The sequence below is a fragment of the Anomaloglossus baeobatrachus genome, chromosome 1 (genome assembly GCF_048569485.1).
Source record: "Anomaloglossus baeobatrachus isolate aAnoBae1 chromosome 1, aAnoBae1.hap1, whole genome shotgun sequence".
Lineage (NCBI taxonomy): Eukaryota > Metazoa > Chordata > Amphibia > Anura > Aromobatidae > Anomaloglossus > Anomaloglossus baeobatrachus.
In genome coordinates this window covers 782,144,441-782,158,416 of record NC_134353.1, presented here as the reverse complement: position 1 = coordinate 782,158,416, position 13,976 = coordinate 782,144,441, and the positions used below count along the sequence as shown (strand labels likewise).

The 13,976-nt window shown below is 40.5% G+C and overlaps 1 protein-coding gene across 1 annotated transcript in view; it reads left to right on the top strand.

Annotated features, from left to right (window-relative positions):
• Positions 1 to 13,737, top strand: part of SNX2 (sorting nexin 2) — a 93,900-nt gene extending 80,163 nt beyond the window's left edge. Inside the window, exons 9-15 of the mRNA XM_075324935.1 lie at positions 1,001 to 1,114; positions 1,372 to 1,465; positions 1,728 to 1,933; positions 8,287 to 8,430; positions 11,593 to 11,673; positions 11,783 to 11,854; positions 13,238 to 13,737. Coding sequence (XP_075181050.1) covers positions 1,001 to 1,114; positions 1,372 to 1,465; positions 1,728 to 1,933; positions 8,287 to 8,430; positions 11,593 to 11,673; positions 11,783 to 11,854; positions 13,238 to 13,288 — 762 coding nt within the window. The 3' untranslated portion in view covers positions 13,289 to 13,737. The remainder of the gene's footprint in view (positions 1 to 1,000; positions 1,115 to 1,371; positions 1,466 to 1,727; positions 1,934 to 8,286; positions 8,431 to 11,592; positions 11,674 to 11,782; positions 11,855 to 13,237) is intronic.
• The last annotated feature ends 239 nt before the right edge of the window (positions 13,738 to 13,976 follow it).

Here is a 13,976-nt window from a genome sequence, read left to right as displayed (position 1 = left end):
CATTTTATTTTTAAAGGGATCCTGCCTCCCAAAATTTTCATTACAACACAAATTTTGGCATACAGTCGCATGTCAGGGCAATATATTCAGCTTGTCAGGCATATTTCCTGAATGGTTAACCAGACATCCAATTAAAAAAAGAAATCCACAATTACTGAACATATCTGCCCAGTAGCTGCAGTATGTTAATCAGCTTCATATTTTAGGTGTCCGCATTGGGAAACTTATTCTTTGTAAGTGTCTCTTGTTAAATTGAGTCTTTTACCGCAGCAGAAGTTCTTGGTATTCAAAGCCATACTGAATGAGCCTTAAAGGCGTTGTCCAGGCCCAGCACACTGCTGTGCCTATTCCCATATCATCTGTGCGGCCCCTGATTGACTGCAGCGGTTACATGCTGTCTCTGCTAGAAAAGGAAGCAAGGTGTTGCCATAGAAAAGCGATGTAGGATCAAAAAGTAAAAACATATATTATTTTTGTGTAAAATAGAGAGGGATGAGCACCACAAGTCTGAGCGCCCTTTCTTTCGAATTTGTCTCCAGTTTGCACCACATCCATACAATGCTGAGAGTTGCGCTCTTGACTATTCTTCAGTATGTCTACCTCATTGATTAATTTATTATATTGCATTTGATTTCTTATTCTCTTAAAGTAGGTTTTTCATACTTGGCAGTATTTTTTCCTTCTTTTTACACAGTGATGGAAGACCTATACTGGCTACCTGATTTAGCTGCTTTGAGCTTTAGAGACCCTCTGCCTGTTGACCTTTTGGCAAACCACACATTAGTTCATCTATATGTAAAGTCAGTAAATTAAATTCTGTTTTTTTTTCCTTGCTTCCCGTTGGGATGGGAAAGACCGTAAATCAGAAAAAATGAGTCCACTCTGTATTGAAATGTAATATAGTGGAGAAAACGGAACATCCTTTTATTTGTGCTTGATTCTCTTCTAAGGCTCTAACCTTTAACCGGTTTGTTTGCCCTTATTTGTCATTCAATTGCAGCTGCCGAGAGCGGTTAGCACCCAGGCGTTGAGTGGTGCGGGATTATTGAGGATGGTAAACAAGGCTGCAGACGCTGTCAACAAAATGACAATCAAGATGAATGAATCGGATGCCGTAAGAGCTGATGGGTTTTTTTTGTTTTTGTGAACTGTATAATGATGGCCATTGGAGGTTAAACATTCGCACTTTAAGCTCATAGACGTAGAACATAAGATAATTTACCTATTGACTCTATTCTTTTTGGTCTGTTGAGCCACCCAGCTGTATGCCGCTTGTCAACCACTAGTAAATCTAATAACAGTTTTTGTGCCTTGATAAATTGGGCTTTTTTTTAAAAAAAAAAACTTTTTTTTTTTTTTCTTTGGTGTCAGTGGTTTGAAGAAAAACAGCAGCAATTTGAGAATCTAGATCAACAACTTAGGAAACTGCACGCCAATGTCGAAGCCTTGGTCTGCCACCGTAAAGGTTTGCTCATTGCTTTCTTGCTGGGTGGATGTTTGTGCTTTTTTTTTTTTGCATATTTTTATTTTACATTTTAGGAACCGGGCTCAGTTTGTCTTTCAAAAGTTTGAACTCCTTAATACTCAGAATACATAATGAGATGGAATCTATTAGGATGTTTGCAGCTCACCCTTTTTATAGTTATTCTATTTGAACAATAAGGGGTTTTTCCACATTTAATTTTGCTGAATGGTCTGATATGTCACTTTTCCTTCTTAATGTATAGAGCTGTCAGCCAACACAGCTGCATTTGCAAAGAGTGCTGCTATGCTGGGCAACTCCGAGGATCACACTGCGCTGTCTCGAGCTTTATCACAGCTGGCAGAAGTAGAAGAGAAGATAGACCAGTTACATCAGGAGCAGGCGTTTGCTGATTTTTATGTGTTTTCAGAGCTCCTCAGTGACTACATCCGACTCATTGCTGCTGTGAAAGTAGGTGCATTATTATGCATTTAAAAAAAAATATACAGTATACGCATGCACAATCAAAATTTTTGGTATCCCTAGTTTAATGAAAGAATAACCCACAATGGTCACAGAAATAACTTGGATCTGACAAAAGTAATCTATGAAAAAGAACAAATGAAAGTCAGACATTGCTTTTCAACCATGCTTCCACAAAATTAAAAAAAGAAAAAAAAGTTAATGAAACAGGCCTGGACAAAAATGATGGTACCCCTGAAAATGTTACAAAAGGACATGTTAAATCAAGGTAGGTCCACTAAATGGCATCACAGGTGTCTACAATATTGTCAGTCAGTGGGCCTGTAAATAAAGCTGTTTGGTGACATGGTGTGTACCACACTCAATATGGACCAGAGGAAGCAAAAGAAAGAGTTGTCTCAGGAGATTAGAAAAAAATTATAGACAAGTATGTTAAAGGTAAAGGTTATAAGACCATCTCCAAGCAGCTTGATGTTCCTGTGACTACAGTAGCACATATTATTCAGAAGTTTAAAGGCCCCTTTACACACTGAGACTTTCTAGCGATCCCACCAGCGATCCCAACCTGGCCGGGATCGCTACAAAGTCTCTGGTGAGCTGTCAAACAGGCAGACCTGGCCAACGACGCAACAGCGATCCGGACCTGCAGAACGACCTAGCTAGTCATTGGGGATGTTGTAAAGCAGCTTTTTGAAAGGGAAGTCGCTGTAAAGTCCCCTTTACACACTGAGACTTTCTAGCGATCATGCTGCACAGCGGGAAACAAAGGACCAAAGAATGGTCCTGAAAGATTTGTAGCGATCAGCAACTTCACAGCAGTGGCCAGGTCGCTGATGTGTTTCACACACTGCAATGTCGCTGGGGAGGTCGCTATAACGTCACAAAACCGGTGACGTTACAGCGATGTCGTTTGCGATGTTGCAGTGTATAAAGCCACCTTAAGATCCATTGGACTGTAGTCAACCTCCCTGGACGTGGCCGCAAGAGGAAAATTTGTGACAAATCAAAGAGACTGATAATACGAATAGTAACAAAAGAGCCCAGAACAACTTCTAAAGAGATTAAAGGTGAACTTCAAGCTCAAGGGACATCGGTGTCAGATTGCACCATCCATTGTTTGAGCCAAAGTGGACTTCATGGGAGACAACAAAGGAAGACACCATTGTTAAAAAAAAAATCATGAAGCTAAACTGGAATTTTCCAAACTACATGTTGACAAGCCACAAAGCTTCTAGGAGAATGTCCTATGGACAGATGAGACAAAAATAGAACTTTTTGGCAAGGCACATCATCTCTATGTTCACAGATAGAAAAATGAGGCATTTCAGCAAAAGAACACTGTCCCTACTGTGAAACATAGAGGAGGCTGTTATATTCTGGGGCTGCTTTGCTGCATCTGACACAGGGTGTCTTTTAATCTGTGCAGGGTACAATAAAATCTCAAACTATCAAGGGATTCTAGAGAGAAATGTGCTGCCCAGTGTCAAAGCTTTGTCTCAGTCGCAGGTCATGGGTCTTGGAACAGGATAATGAACCAAAAGACAACTAAAAACACCCAAGAATGGCTAAGAGGTAAACATTGGAATATTCTTGGACCTTCTATGAGCCCTGACGTAACTGCTATTGAGCATCTTTGGAAAGAGCTGAAACATGCCGTCTGGAAAAGGCAACCTTCAAACATCAGACAACTGGAGAAGTTTGCTCTTGAGGAGTGGCCAAAATACTTGTCAGAGGTGCAGAAGTCTCATTGACAGTTACAGGAATCGTTTGATTGCAGTGATTGCCTCAAACTGTTATGCAACAAAATATTAAGTTACGGAGGGTGCCATCATTTCTGTCCAGGCCTATTTCATGAGATTTATTTATTTTAATTCCGTGGAAGCAGAAAAGCAATGTCTGACTTTCACGTGGTAATTTCAAAGATTTTTTATTTATTACTTTTGTCAAATTCAAGTTATTTCTGTGACAATTGTGGGTTTTTCTTTCATTAAATGAGGGCTACCAACAATTTTGACCACATGTATATAATATCTGCATGCAACAGAAGTATTTCAACACACGACCATCTGTTCAATAGCTCACATATCTCTTCACTAAAGCATCACATCAATGGGGTCCGTCTGAACATATCACCATTGCTAACATGACCCCCAAGAAGTCCTGATGCGTCACGTTGAAATATAGCTGGGGCCAGTCATGCGTGTTACCTTCCCATTCTTTCTATGGGACTGTTGGAGATGGCCAAGCACAGCGCACTGATTTTTCTGGAAGTCCTACAATGAATGAATGGGAGGTGTGCTGACATTGCTTCATTTGAAAGAGGCATTTCAGAGCCCCGTTCTTGGGATTGGGGGGGTCCCATTGATCCTCAAGTTACTAATACATTTGGATATGTAAAAGGGTTATTACTATATAGTAAATATTGGAAATAGTTGCCCAGCACCACCATTTCTCTGCTTCAGTGCTATAACTGGCTCCACTTCACTTCTCATGGAAGAGTGTTAGTAAGGGAGGAGGCCACTTCGATAGTCTGTTCCTATCTTTGTCTTAGGCATCTTACCAATATGATGGGACTCAGGTCAGGCCTTTGACCAAGGCGGGGGCTGCACGGTGTCTTTGGCCGTGACGCAGGTGGCAGAGATCACTCTTCACTGCTGCACATTGTGATGCAGGAGAATGAGATTGTATTGAAAAAAAATTAGAAAAAGTTGGATTCCTTGTGACTTACTTGTTACAGTCCCTGTGTATCGCAAGGCAACCCGATTCACATGCACTTCTCTGCAATATGGCATTGGTAAGGAGCAATCTTTGGTCACATGATCTGTGTCTTGGTCAAAGTTAGTCAAATTTCCACAAATACCTTGGTAACTTTTTTTTTTTTATTTTTTTTTAAATCCTATTATCTAGAATACTGTAACCTTAAGATTTTTTTTTTCCAATAGACAGACTTAAATATGATTAGTCCTGGAAATTTAATGATAATGATATGAAGGTGCTATCCACAAATTGGTGACTTATAGTGGTATAATGCTGTGCTCACACTGAGGAGATGAATTGTGGGAAACCTACAGTGTTTATGGATGGGGTGGTCAGTAGAAATCCGACCTTTTATGGCATTATCAGTAGTGATGAGCGGACTCCCAATTGTAAAAGTCCGGATCCGTGCAGTTTTAAAAGTATTCGGGTAGGAGCTGAAGCAACACTTCTCTCCCGATGAGTGGAAGAAATGTTTCTTATTTACTCATAAATTGTCAGTCACGTTCTCTGCAGGGGAGAAAAATTTTAAGATTTTGACACGTTGGTACCAGTTCCCGTCTAAACTACATACTATATTCCCTTCAGTGTCTGCGATGTGCTGGAGATGTGGGCAAGACGTCGGTACAATGACGCATATCTGGTGGGAGTGTGATGGAATAAAACAGTTTTGGGGAAAGGTCCTTGCTATCTATCAGCTTATAACTGGGAAGGCAGTGGATAACTGCCCCAAGATAGTCCTCCTCTCTATGTTACCATTCTCAATCGCTTATCATGAGAGACATACTCCGCTTCTGCCTGGCGGCGGCGCGCTCCGTCATACCTAGGTACTGGAAGTCCTCAACGATCCCTCCTATCTCGGAGTGGTACTCTGAAATGGCAAACATATATAGGATGGAGGAGCTCTCTGTCAACATTGCAGGTACTAGAGACAAATTTTTGCAGGACCTGGGGAGAATGGATCCTATTTAAAGATTCTTCAGATTTTGTTAAACGTTTAATGGAGCCATAACATCTTATTAGATTGGTGGAGTAAAGCATGGTCAGGGATGAACCGGACAAGAATGTAGTATCACCTGATTCTCAGACGACAGAGAGCGGCCCCCCCCCCCACCCTAATCAAATCAAATTACCCACCCCTTTCCCTTGTGTGTCTGCCTTCGTCTTCCCAGCTTACTCACACTGCTACCTACCTCCCCCCCACTTCCCCTTCTAATTTTCCTCCCTCCTCCCCCCCTTTCTTTCCTTTTTCTTCTCTCTCTCTCTTCTCTTCTCCTTCCCTTTTCCTGGGTTCTCGTCGGAATCCAATTTGAAGATGTTTATTGAGGTTTATAGATGAATAGTGTTCATTATTCGGTCAAATTGAGACAGATTGAGAGAACCTGATTTCTTTACTATGCAATTTATAAAAAGTTTGACATGTCAGTCATTCAGTTTCACATGCTGTATATGTATAATATGATATGTTTACAATAAAAATAGATTGAACATAAAAGTATTCGGGTGCCGGATCTGGGCCCGGGATTCTCAGGGAACCCCGGCTAATGATCCTGATCTGGCAACTCTGGAAAGAAGTCTGTCGCTGCTGTAACTGCTTTTGGGACTCTTAATCTTCTTCCAGGCCGCTTACTAGCCTCATACATATTCACTGCTTTCCCCGCCCATCAGCAGTCCTAGCGTCTGTGATTGGTTGCAGTCAGACGTGCACCTAGCCTGTGTGACAGCGATCACAGACCCTGTCTGTGAGTCACTATTGAGGTATAAAAATAGGCGTAGGCTCACCTGTATTGATACCCAGCACAGATAAATCATACGGCTGCAACCCCCAGCCATGCGCTTATCTTGGCTGTGTATCAAAATAAGAGGAACTGCATGCGTTTTTTGGGTTTTTTTTTAATTTATTTAAATAAATAATTTAAAACTGGAGTGTGGTTTCCTAACCCCCCCCCCCCCAATTTTGATACCCAGCCATGATGAAGCCAGACAGCTGGGGGCTGGTATTCTCCAGCTAGGGAGACCCATGCTAATTGGGTCCCCCAGCCTAAAAATAGCAGCCTTCAGCCACCCAGGATTGTCGCATCCATTAGATGTGACAATTCTGACACTTTCCTAGGTCTTCCCGATTGCCCTGGTACGGTGGTAATAAAGGGTTAGTAACAGCCCACAGCTGTCACTAAGCTCTAGATTAGTAATGTGAACAGTCTGAGACCCCCCCCACCCCCCATTACTAATCTTTAAGTGAAAAGAAACACACACCGAAAAATCATTTTATTTGAAATAAAATACAAAAAAACACCCTTACACCAATTTATTAACCCCCCAAAACACCCAGGCGTGACGTAATCCACAGTAGATCCCACGACTATTTCAGTACTTCTACATATGAAGGCAGAGCACGGCCATAGAATGACTGTGCCATCAGATGTAGCAGAGCTGAAATGGTCGTGGGACCTCATGTGGATTACGTCAGACCTGAGTGTTTTGGGGGTTTGTTAAATTGGTGAAAGAGGGTGGGGTTTTTTTTTGTTTTGTTTTTGGTTTTTTTTTTATATTTTAATTCAAATAGAGGTTTTTTTCTTACAGATTAGTAATGTGGAGGGCTCTCAGACTAATTCACATTACTAATCTAGGGGTTAGTGGCAGCTGTGGGCTGTTAGTAACCTCTTTAACGAGATTGCCATGGCACCAGGGCAATTAGGATGAGCAGGGTAAAGTACCTGGGCGGCTGCAGGCTGTTTTTTTTTTTTTGTTTTTTTTTAAGCTGGAGGACCCAATAACCATGTGTCTCCCCAGTCGGAAAATACCAGTCCCCAGCTGTCGGGCTTTATCATGGCTGGGTATCAAAATTGGGGGGACCGCACACACAGGTTTTTAAAAATCTTTTAAATGTTAAAATAAAAGCCGTATGCAATGCCTCTTATTTTCTATAGGAAAATAATTTTCTTAGAAGAAATTATATTTTCTGTTAGATCTGTTTCTTTTCTCCATTGTTAAAAAATGATGATTTTTATAGTGCCAGCATACTTTGCAACACTATACAGTTAAGAGGGGACACTTACGATATCAGACATTAGAGTAACGCAAAATTCTACAGTTTACAGTGTAAGGGGGACGCAAAATGTAAGTTCTTGTATTAGAAGGTCCTGACATCTTTATAATAAGGGTATTCGCGTAGAGCTGTGAGGTGGAGACCAGCCGCTACTTCTATATGTCCACATACAAAGTTAATTGTTAGCGTCTAGAATAATATACTGGGATATTCTGCTCTCTATAAAAAAAAAACAAAAAAACAAAACACATAAACCTGACAGGCAGATCATCAATCAGTGGACAAAAAGGACAAATTATTACTGACTGTATCCGGGGAATAGAGCCCAACTGTGCCGCCTCCCCCGGACTGGTGCGTAAAACATAACACGGGCCTGTTTTATTCATTATAAACCTGTTAAGCTTCATTCACTGGAGCATTCAGATCTTTTTTATGACATTTCATACTTTCGTGTTTAATGTCCCTGTAGGACTCGGTTGTAATACTAGAGAGGAATGCAGAAGCTCATTCTTATTCTTATTCTCTTTTTAATTCTTAGGGTGTGTTTGATCAGCGAATGAAGTGTTGGCAAAAATGGCAAGATACCCAGGTGAACCTGCAGAAGAAGCGGGAGGCGGAGGCCAAGCTCCAGATCGCCAACAAGCCTGACAAACTTCAGCAAGCAAAGGATGAAATCCGAGAGGTACATGTTTTACCCCTAATGCGTTATTTGCACAGGTTTTTTCTAACTATTACTTTTTCCATCCTGAAATTCATGAAATGCGTATGCAGTCATGTGCGAGAGCAGCCAGCAGCACCGACCCCGCCGATACTTAATGCTTCACTTTGTCGTGTTTGAGTAAATACAAACTTTGTGTAGTATGTGTAATATATATATATCATTTTACTATTGAGAATTTGTGTGCGAGTACATACTAAAATAGTCTTCTGGTCATGATATATGGTATTTATGTTGTTGAAAGCAAAAGGCTTAAAACAATGAATTTCTGATCATTTCTTTCCCATGCTTCATAAAGGAGATTGAAGAGGTAGGCTACGATTCATCATTTGCTATTCTCTGGTGTCGTGTGTCGGTCCCTCTGTATACTCAGATCTTGTAGTTCTACACATTTCTTGTTATTCGTCTGTATATTGACTTGGCAGTTCTAATATAAAATACTGCATTTCTCGGCTGACCTGGACAGTTCTACTCTTGTCTACAGGCCGTATATATGGCGGGTTGTATATTAATGCAGTGCTTTACTGGTGGCTTAACAGCAGTATGGTCATATTGAATCTGTAATGTACAGGATTATGTAGTAACTAACAAAATACATTTTCAGAGAGGGCTTAAAACGGAAATCTTAATTTTGGATCATTTTTGAAATGTTTGTAGACGTGTAAAGGAGGTGCTGCTGGTTCCTCTTGTATTCACAGAATTGTATATATGCACAAATATTTCTGTAGATTTGCAGATACATTTTTGGAGGTTCTTCCTTTTATTTTAGTATCTGTCTCAAGCTGGGTTTACACACTGCAACATCGCAAAGGACATCGCTGTAACGTCACCGGTTTGGTGACGCAATAGCGACCTCCCTAAGTCTCTGCTAAGTCTCTGGTGAGCTGTCAAACAGGCAAACCTGGCCAACAACTCAACAGCGATCCGGACCTGCAGAGCGACCTAGCTGGTTGTTGGGGACGTTGATAAGCAGCCTTTTGAAAGGGAAGTTGCTAACAAAGTCGCTGCAAAGTCTTCACACACTGAAACTTCATGCTGCACAGCGGGAAACAAAGGACCTAGGAATGGTCCTGAACGATTTGTAACGATTACAACTTCACAGCAGGGGCCGGGTCGCTGATAGGTTTCACACACTGCAACATCGCAAACAACATCGCTATTGCGTCACAAAACCGGTGACGTTACAGCGATGTCGTTTGAGATGTTGCAGTGTGTAAACCCAGCTTTACATAGTGGAGGTAATTTAAAGATTGCCGAGCAGCCCACCAAGGGTGCCTATGAAACTCATACAGTAGGGGGTTAAAACGTTTCCCAAGACCTTTCAGAGTTAGCCAGAATGAATTTTTATTATAGATAGATATAATATTACAGTGTGTATATGATCAGATGAGTGAAAATTATTGTATGAGCTTCAGAACAGGAGCTCAATGCTTCCCAGCTGCATTCGGGGGGGTAAGACAGCGAGTATACCCGATTTTTTTTTTATTTATTTTTTTTTTTAAACTATTTCTGCTCGTTTTTTTAACCACTGTGATGGTGGTGGGGAGGTTTTCCTAGGTGAGTATCTCTTAGGCACTGCCCACTGTCAGGTGCGTTGACTCAAAAGATACATGGCCGACACTGTGCAGTCGGGGTGGATGTGGAGTAATCTGTCCATCATAGGGTTCCACTGGAAAGATTTATATACCACATAGTCTTAAACCTGTCAAACACTCCTACTATGTACCTGCTATGAAAGGGACCTGTCATCACAACGGCACTAGTAAGGGTTGAGGGCAACACTGGACTAGTCTGGTTTCTGGCCATGGTCCCCACCTGCATCTTCAAAGTATGTTTTCTTTGTAACTCACCGAAACGTTTAAGAGAATAATACACTTGGCTTTTACTTATGTTGCCGATTTGGCCAGCAAGAATTCCCAAACAGGTTCCCTTTAAAGAATGCAGGCATATGCTGGCCAGATGGAGGTCGAAACGACACACTTTTGACTCCATTTGTTGACTGGGGGGGCTATGGCGACATTACAAAATACGTCAGGAAAAAATACAGACGTATAATGTAGGCTACTTGCACACAGTATACACCTAAAGCCTAGAGTATAGAACGTGAATGGCTACCCTTTAGTAAGTGGTAGTATACAGTACATGAAAAAAATACATAGGATACTAGTTGATAGCATTTTGATCAAAAGAGCCTAAAAATCACCATCCCACCATGACAAGGTATACCAAATCAGGATGGGTTTTAACACGTGTATCTCTAGACACCAGAGTTGGGGACCATCCTGATGGAGTACACCTTGTCATGGTGGGATGGTGATTTTTGCGCTCTTTTGATCAAAATACTGTCAACTAAGTACCTTGTGTTTTTGTTTTTACATGTATACTACTAATTATTCACTTACTGCAGGGTATCAATTAATGGCCATAATGTAGATGTGCACCTACTCCCTGGTCTTACATGAACTATGATATCCGTGTTTTGTAGTGTGCACTTGGCCTTATTTTATTTCATTACTTTCTTTCTGGCCATCTTTAAAATTTCTTAAACTGCTCCTTTTTTTATCATTTTTTGCTTTCTTACAAAACAAAATGTTTTTATTTTTTTTATGAATGATCCTTATCCCATCCTGTTTCATCACAATAAAGAATTTACACCTAGCGTTACAAAAATATGCATACAAAAAAATTGGATATACTGTTGCAACCGCTACTGATCTGGGGTAGCCAGTTTGAAGCGATGGTCCCATATGTGCACCACTGCTATGCAACTGCCAGAGATGATGGCGTACAGCAATATCTGTCCTATAAACGATTGCATTGCTTCACTCACATGGGCACACCAGATCTGTAGGGGTACATTTTATAAAAGGTTTAAATAGTCTAATAATGTTCCCTTAGTCTGACATCCATGTGACTGACCTAAAGGTGAATTGAATGTAGGGGCCCTCAATGACCTGAGAAATAGAAGCTGCTCTTGGCCATTCCCGGTAGCCTGGTGCTTTCCTTCTATGTGTTCTGTTCTATGTACCTTGTTTTACCACCTGCTGGTCCATTTTGTGGCACATTTCAGAGGCCCGGGGTTAATCTAGAGGTTATTTTGCATTGTACGGCTTCTTGTCTTTTCAGTTGGAAGAAAAGGTTCAGCAAGGAGAACGAGATTTTGAGCAGATCTCTAAAACTATTCGCAAAGAAGTTGGAAGATTTGAGGCAAGTTCCTTATTTCAGTTCCCATAATTGTATAGTTTTCTCTGGTCTTAATTTCATATGCATTTATGTACTGTGCGTTTTACAATGAATCCTTTTCTCTTCCTTGTAGAAAGAACGCGTGAAAGACTTTAAAACTGTAATTATAAAGTATTTAGAATCATTAGTACAAACACAGCAGCAGGTGAGTACAGATCCTTCATGGATGTAATATTGCAGATCCAAAATCACAGACTTCGGAGACTATAAACTGTGGAAGATCTTGCGCTTTAGGATTCCTTCACATGGGGTGGATGTGTGTGTTCACAAGCAGATTTAGCACTATGCAATGAAAATGGTGCAATCCCTTTGTGAAACTCCACTTCATAGTACCATGCTGTGGATTTAACCCCTTAGCAACATTCCTTGTAGATGTACAGTGCAAGTCAGGAGCAGGTGCCTGGAGTGTGCCCCATGCCAGGCAGATAATGCCTATGTCACAGCTGGATCTGCCTCTAACAGTCACGGGTGAAGCAAACGTTAACATGTTAAGTGCTGCTGTCAATCTGACTGCGTCATTAACAGCGTACTGTCATGGGAGCGCTTCATTCTATGGGTTTACACCATGGGTGGCCGGAGCTTCAGCCATGTGGTCGGTGACAATATCTTGTTTACACCACATTAGAAGTATGTATCCCAAATAAAGGCATCCAGCTTTTTACATATCTCTACAACCTGCTGCAAATCTAGGAACCTGTTTTTATCCCCTCAACTCCAAGGTTGTCACTTCAGTGATCCTGCTGGGATTAGTTTACAAGCATTCAGTATATGACCACTGCAGTCAGTCAAGGACCACTGGCCATTACTGGGAGTCATGATGGCAGTAATATGGCACGTGACCAAAGACTTAGTAGAGCAGTCATGTGCAGGCTGATTGTAAGCAGAAAAGCTCATCACTGAGAGCGCTGAATAGATGGAGAACTTATGGTGCCAGCCCAGCTCTGCACTCTTTAGTCGAGCTGGCCAAAACTAAAACAGCAAAGTTGCAAAATGTTTGTGCAACTTCAGGTTTTACAAAATTTTTGCATCATTTAAAGGGAATCTGTCACCGGATTTTTAATGCCTAATCTGAAAGCAGCATAATGTATCAGAAATCCTGATTCCAGCGGTGTGTGATAAAATCACTGTTTAATCAGCAGTAGATTATAATTACCGGAGTATCGTCCTGCTGCCAGGTGGTCCGGCATAGTCATGATCTCTGTATAACTGCTAGATCTGCAGCAAAGAAAACATTGATTTTATCAACATGACAGCAAACCGCTCAGTAAGTGACACATCGCTGGAATCAAGATATCTGTCTCTACATACATTACTCTATCAGATGGGGGAGCAAAAATCTGGTGACAGATTCCCTTTAAATACCCTATTGAGTTGTTTGTCGTTGGCCAATTTTTCTCTTGTTTTTAGTTGAGTTTAGTGTGGTTTTAGTTTTTTTAAATTGTATAATTTTAATATATAATTTAATAATTTTATAGATACCTTCATATTTGACAAAGGTTTTTAACGATGTATTTTTTCCTTCTGTTAGCTTATAAAGTATTGGGAAGCATTTCTACCTGAAGCCAAAGCCATAGCCTAGAATGCCGACTACTCCACATTCAGATCATCGACTGACAGTCACCGCATTCCACAATGAAATTGTGTTTCAAATCAAAGAAAATATCAAGATAAACCACTCTATATTTTATTAACATGTGGCTTCTTTTTATATACTATTGCTTTTTAATAAGAGTGCTGCATGTCCTGACCCATTCCAATGGACTGTGGCATGATATTCTGCAATATTTTGCTGAATTGAACACTAATGTGTCTTACTATTTTGCATTTATCAAGTGCAGATGAAAGCAAGAAAGTTTTATTTTGAAGTATTTTCTTTGAAAAATCAGTTCCGTCAAATGATATTTACCTTATCTTTACGAAGCAAATTATTGTTGCATTTCTAAGTGTTCACTTACACATTCCTGTACAGATATTATGATTTTGTGATTATAATAAAGGTATATTCCTTGTGAGATGCTCACTTCTTAAGTGCCTGTATTATATTAATACTGCTTTGCAATGATTTTTATTACAGATGTATGTTCTTGTTTGTAGAAGATGCACAGCGATCTGCATGGTATTAAAGGGTTGGTCTGAAGGCAAATGTAAACTTAATTTTACATCCCTATCTATGTGATGCTATCATCTAAGATACTTTCTAATATATTTGTATTAAAAATTCCCTAACTCTAGCTACTATTTTTTTAATTTTTTTCTATTTCCTCTCA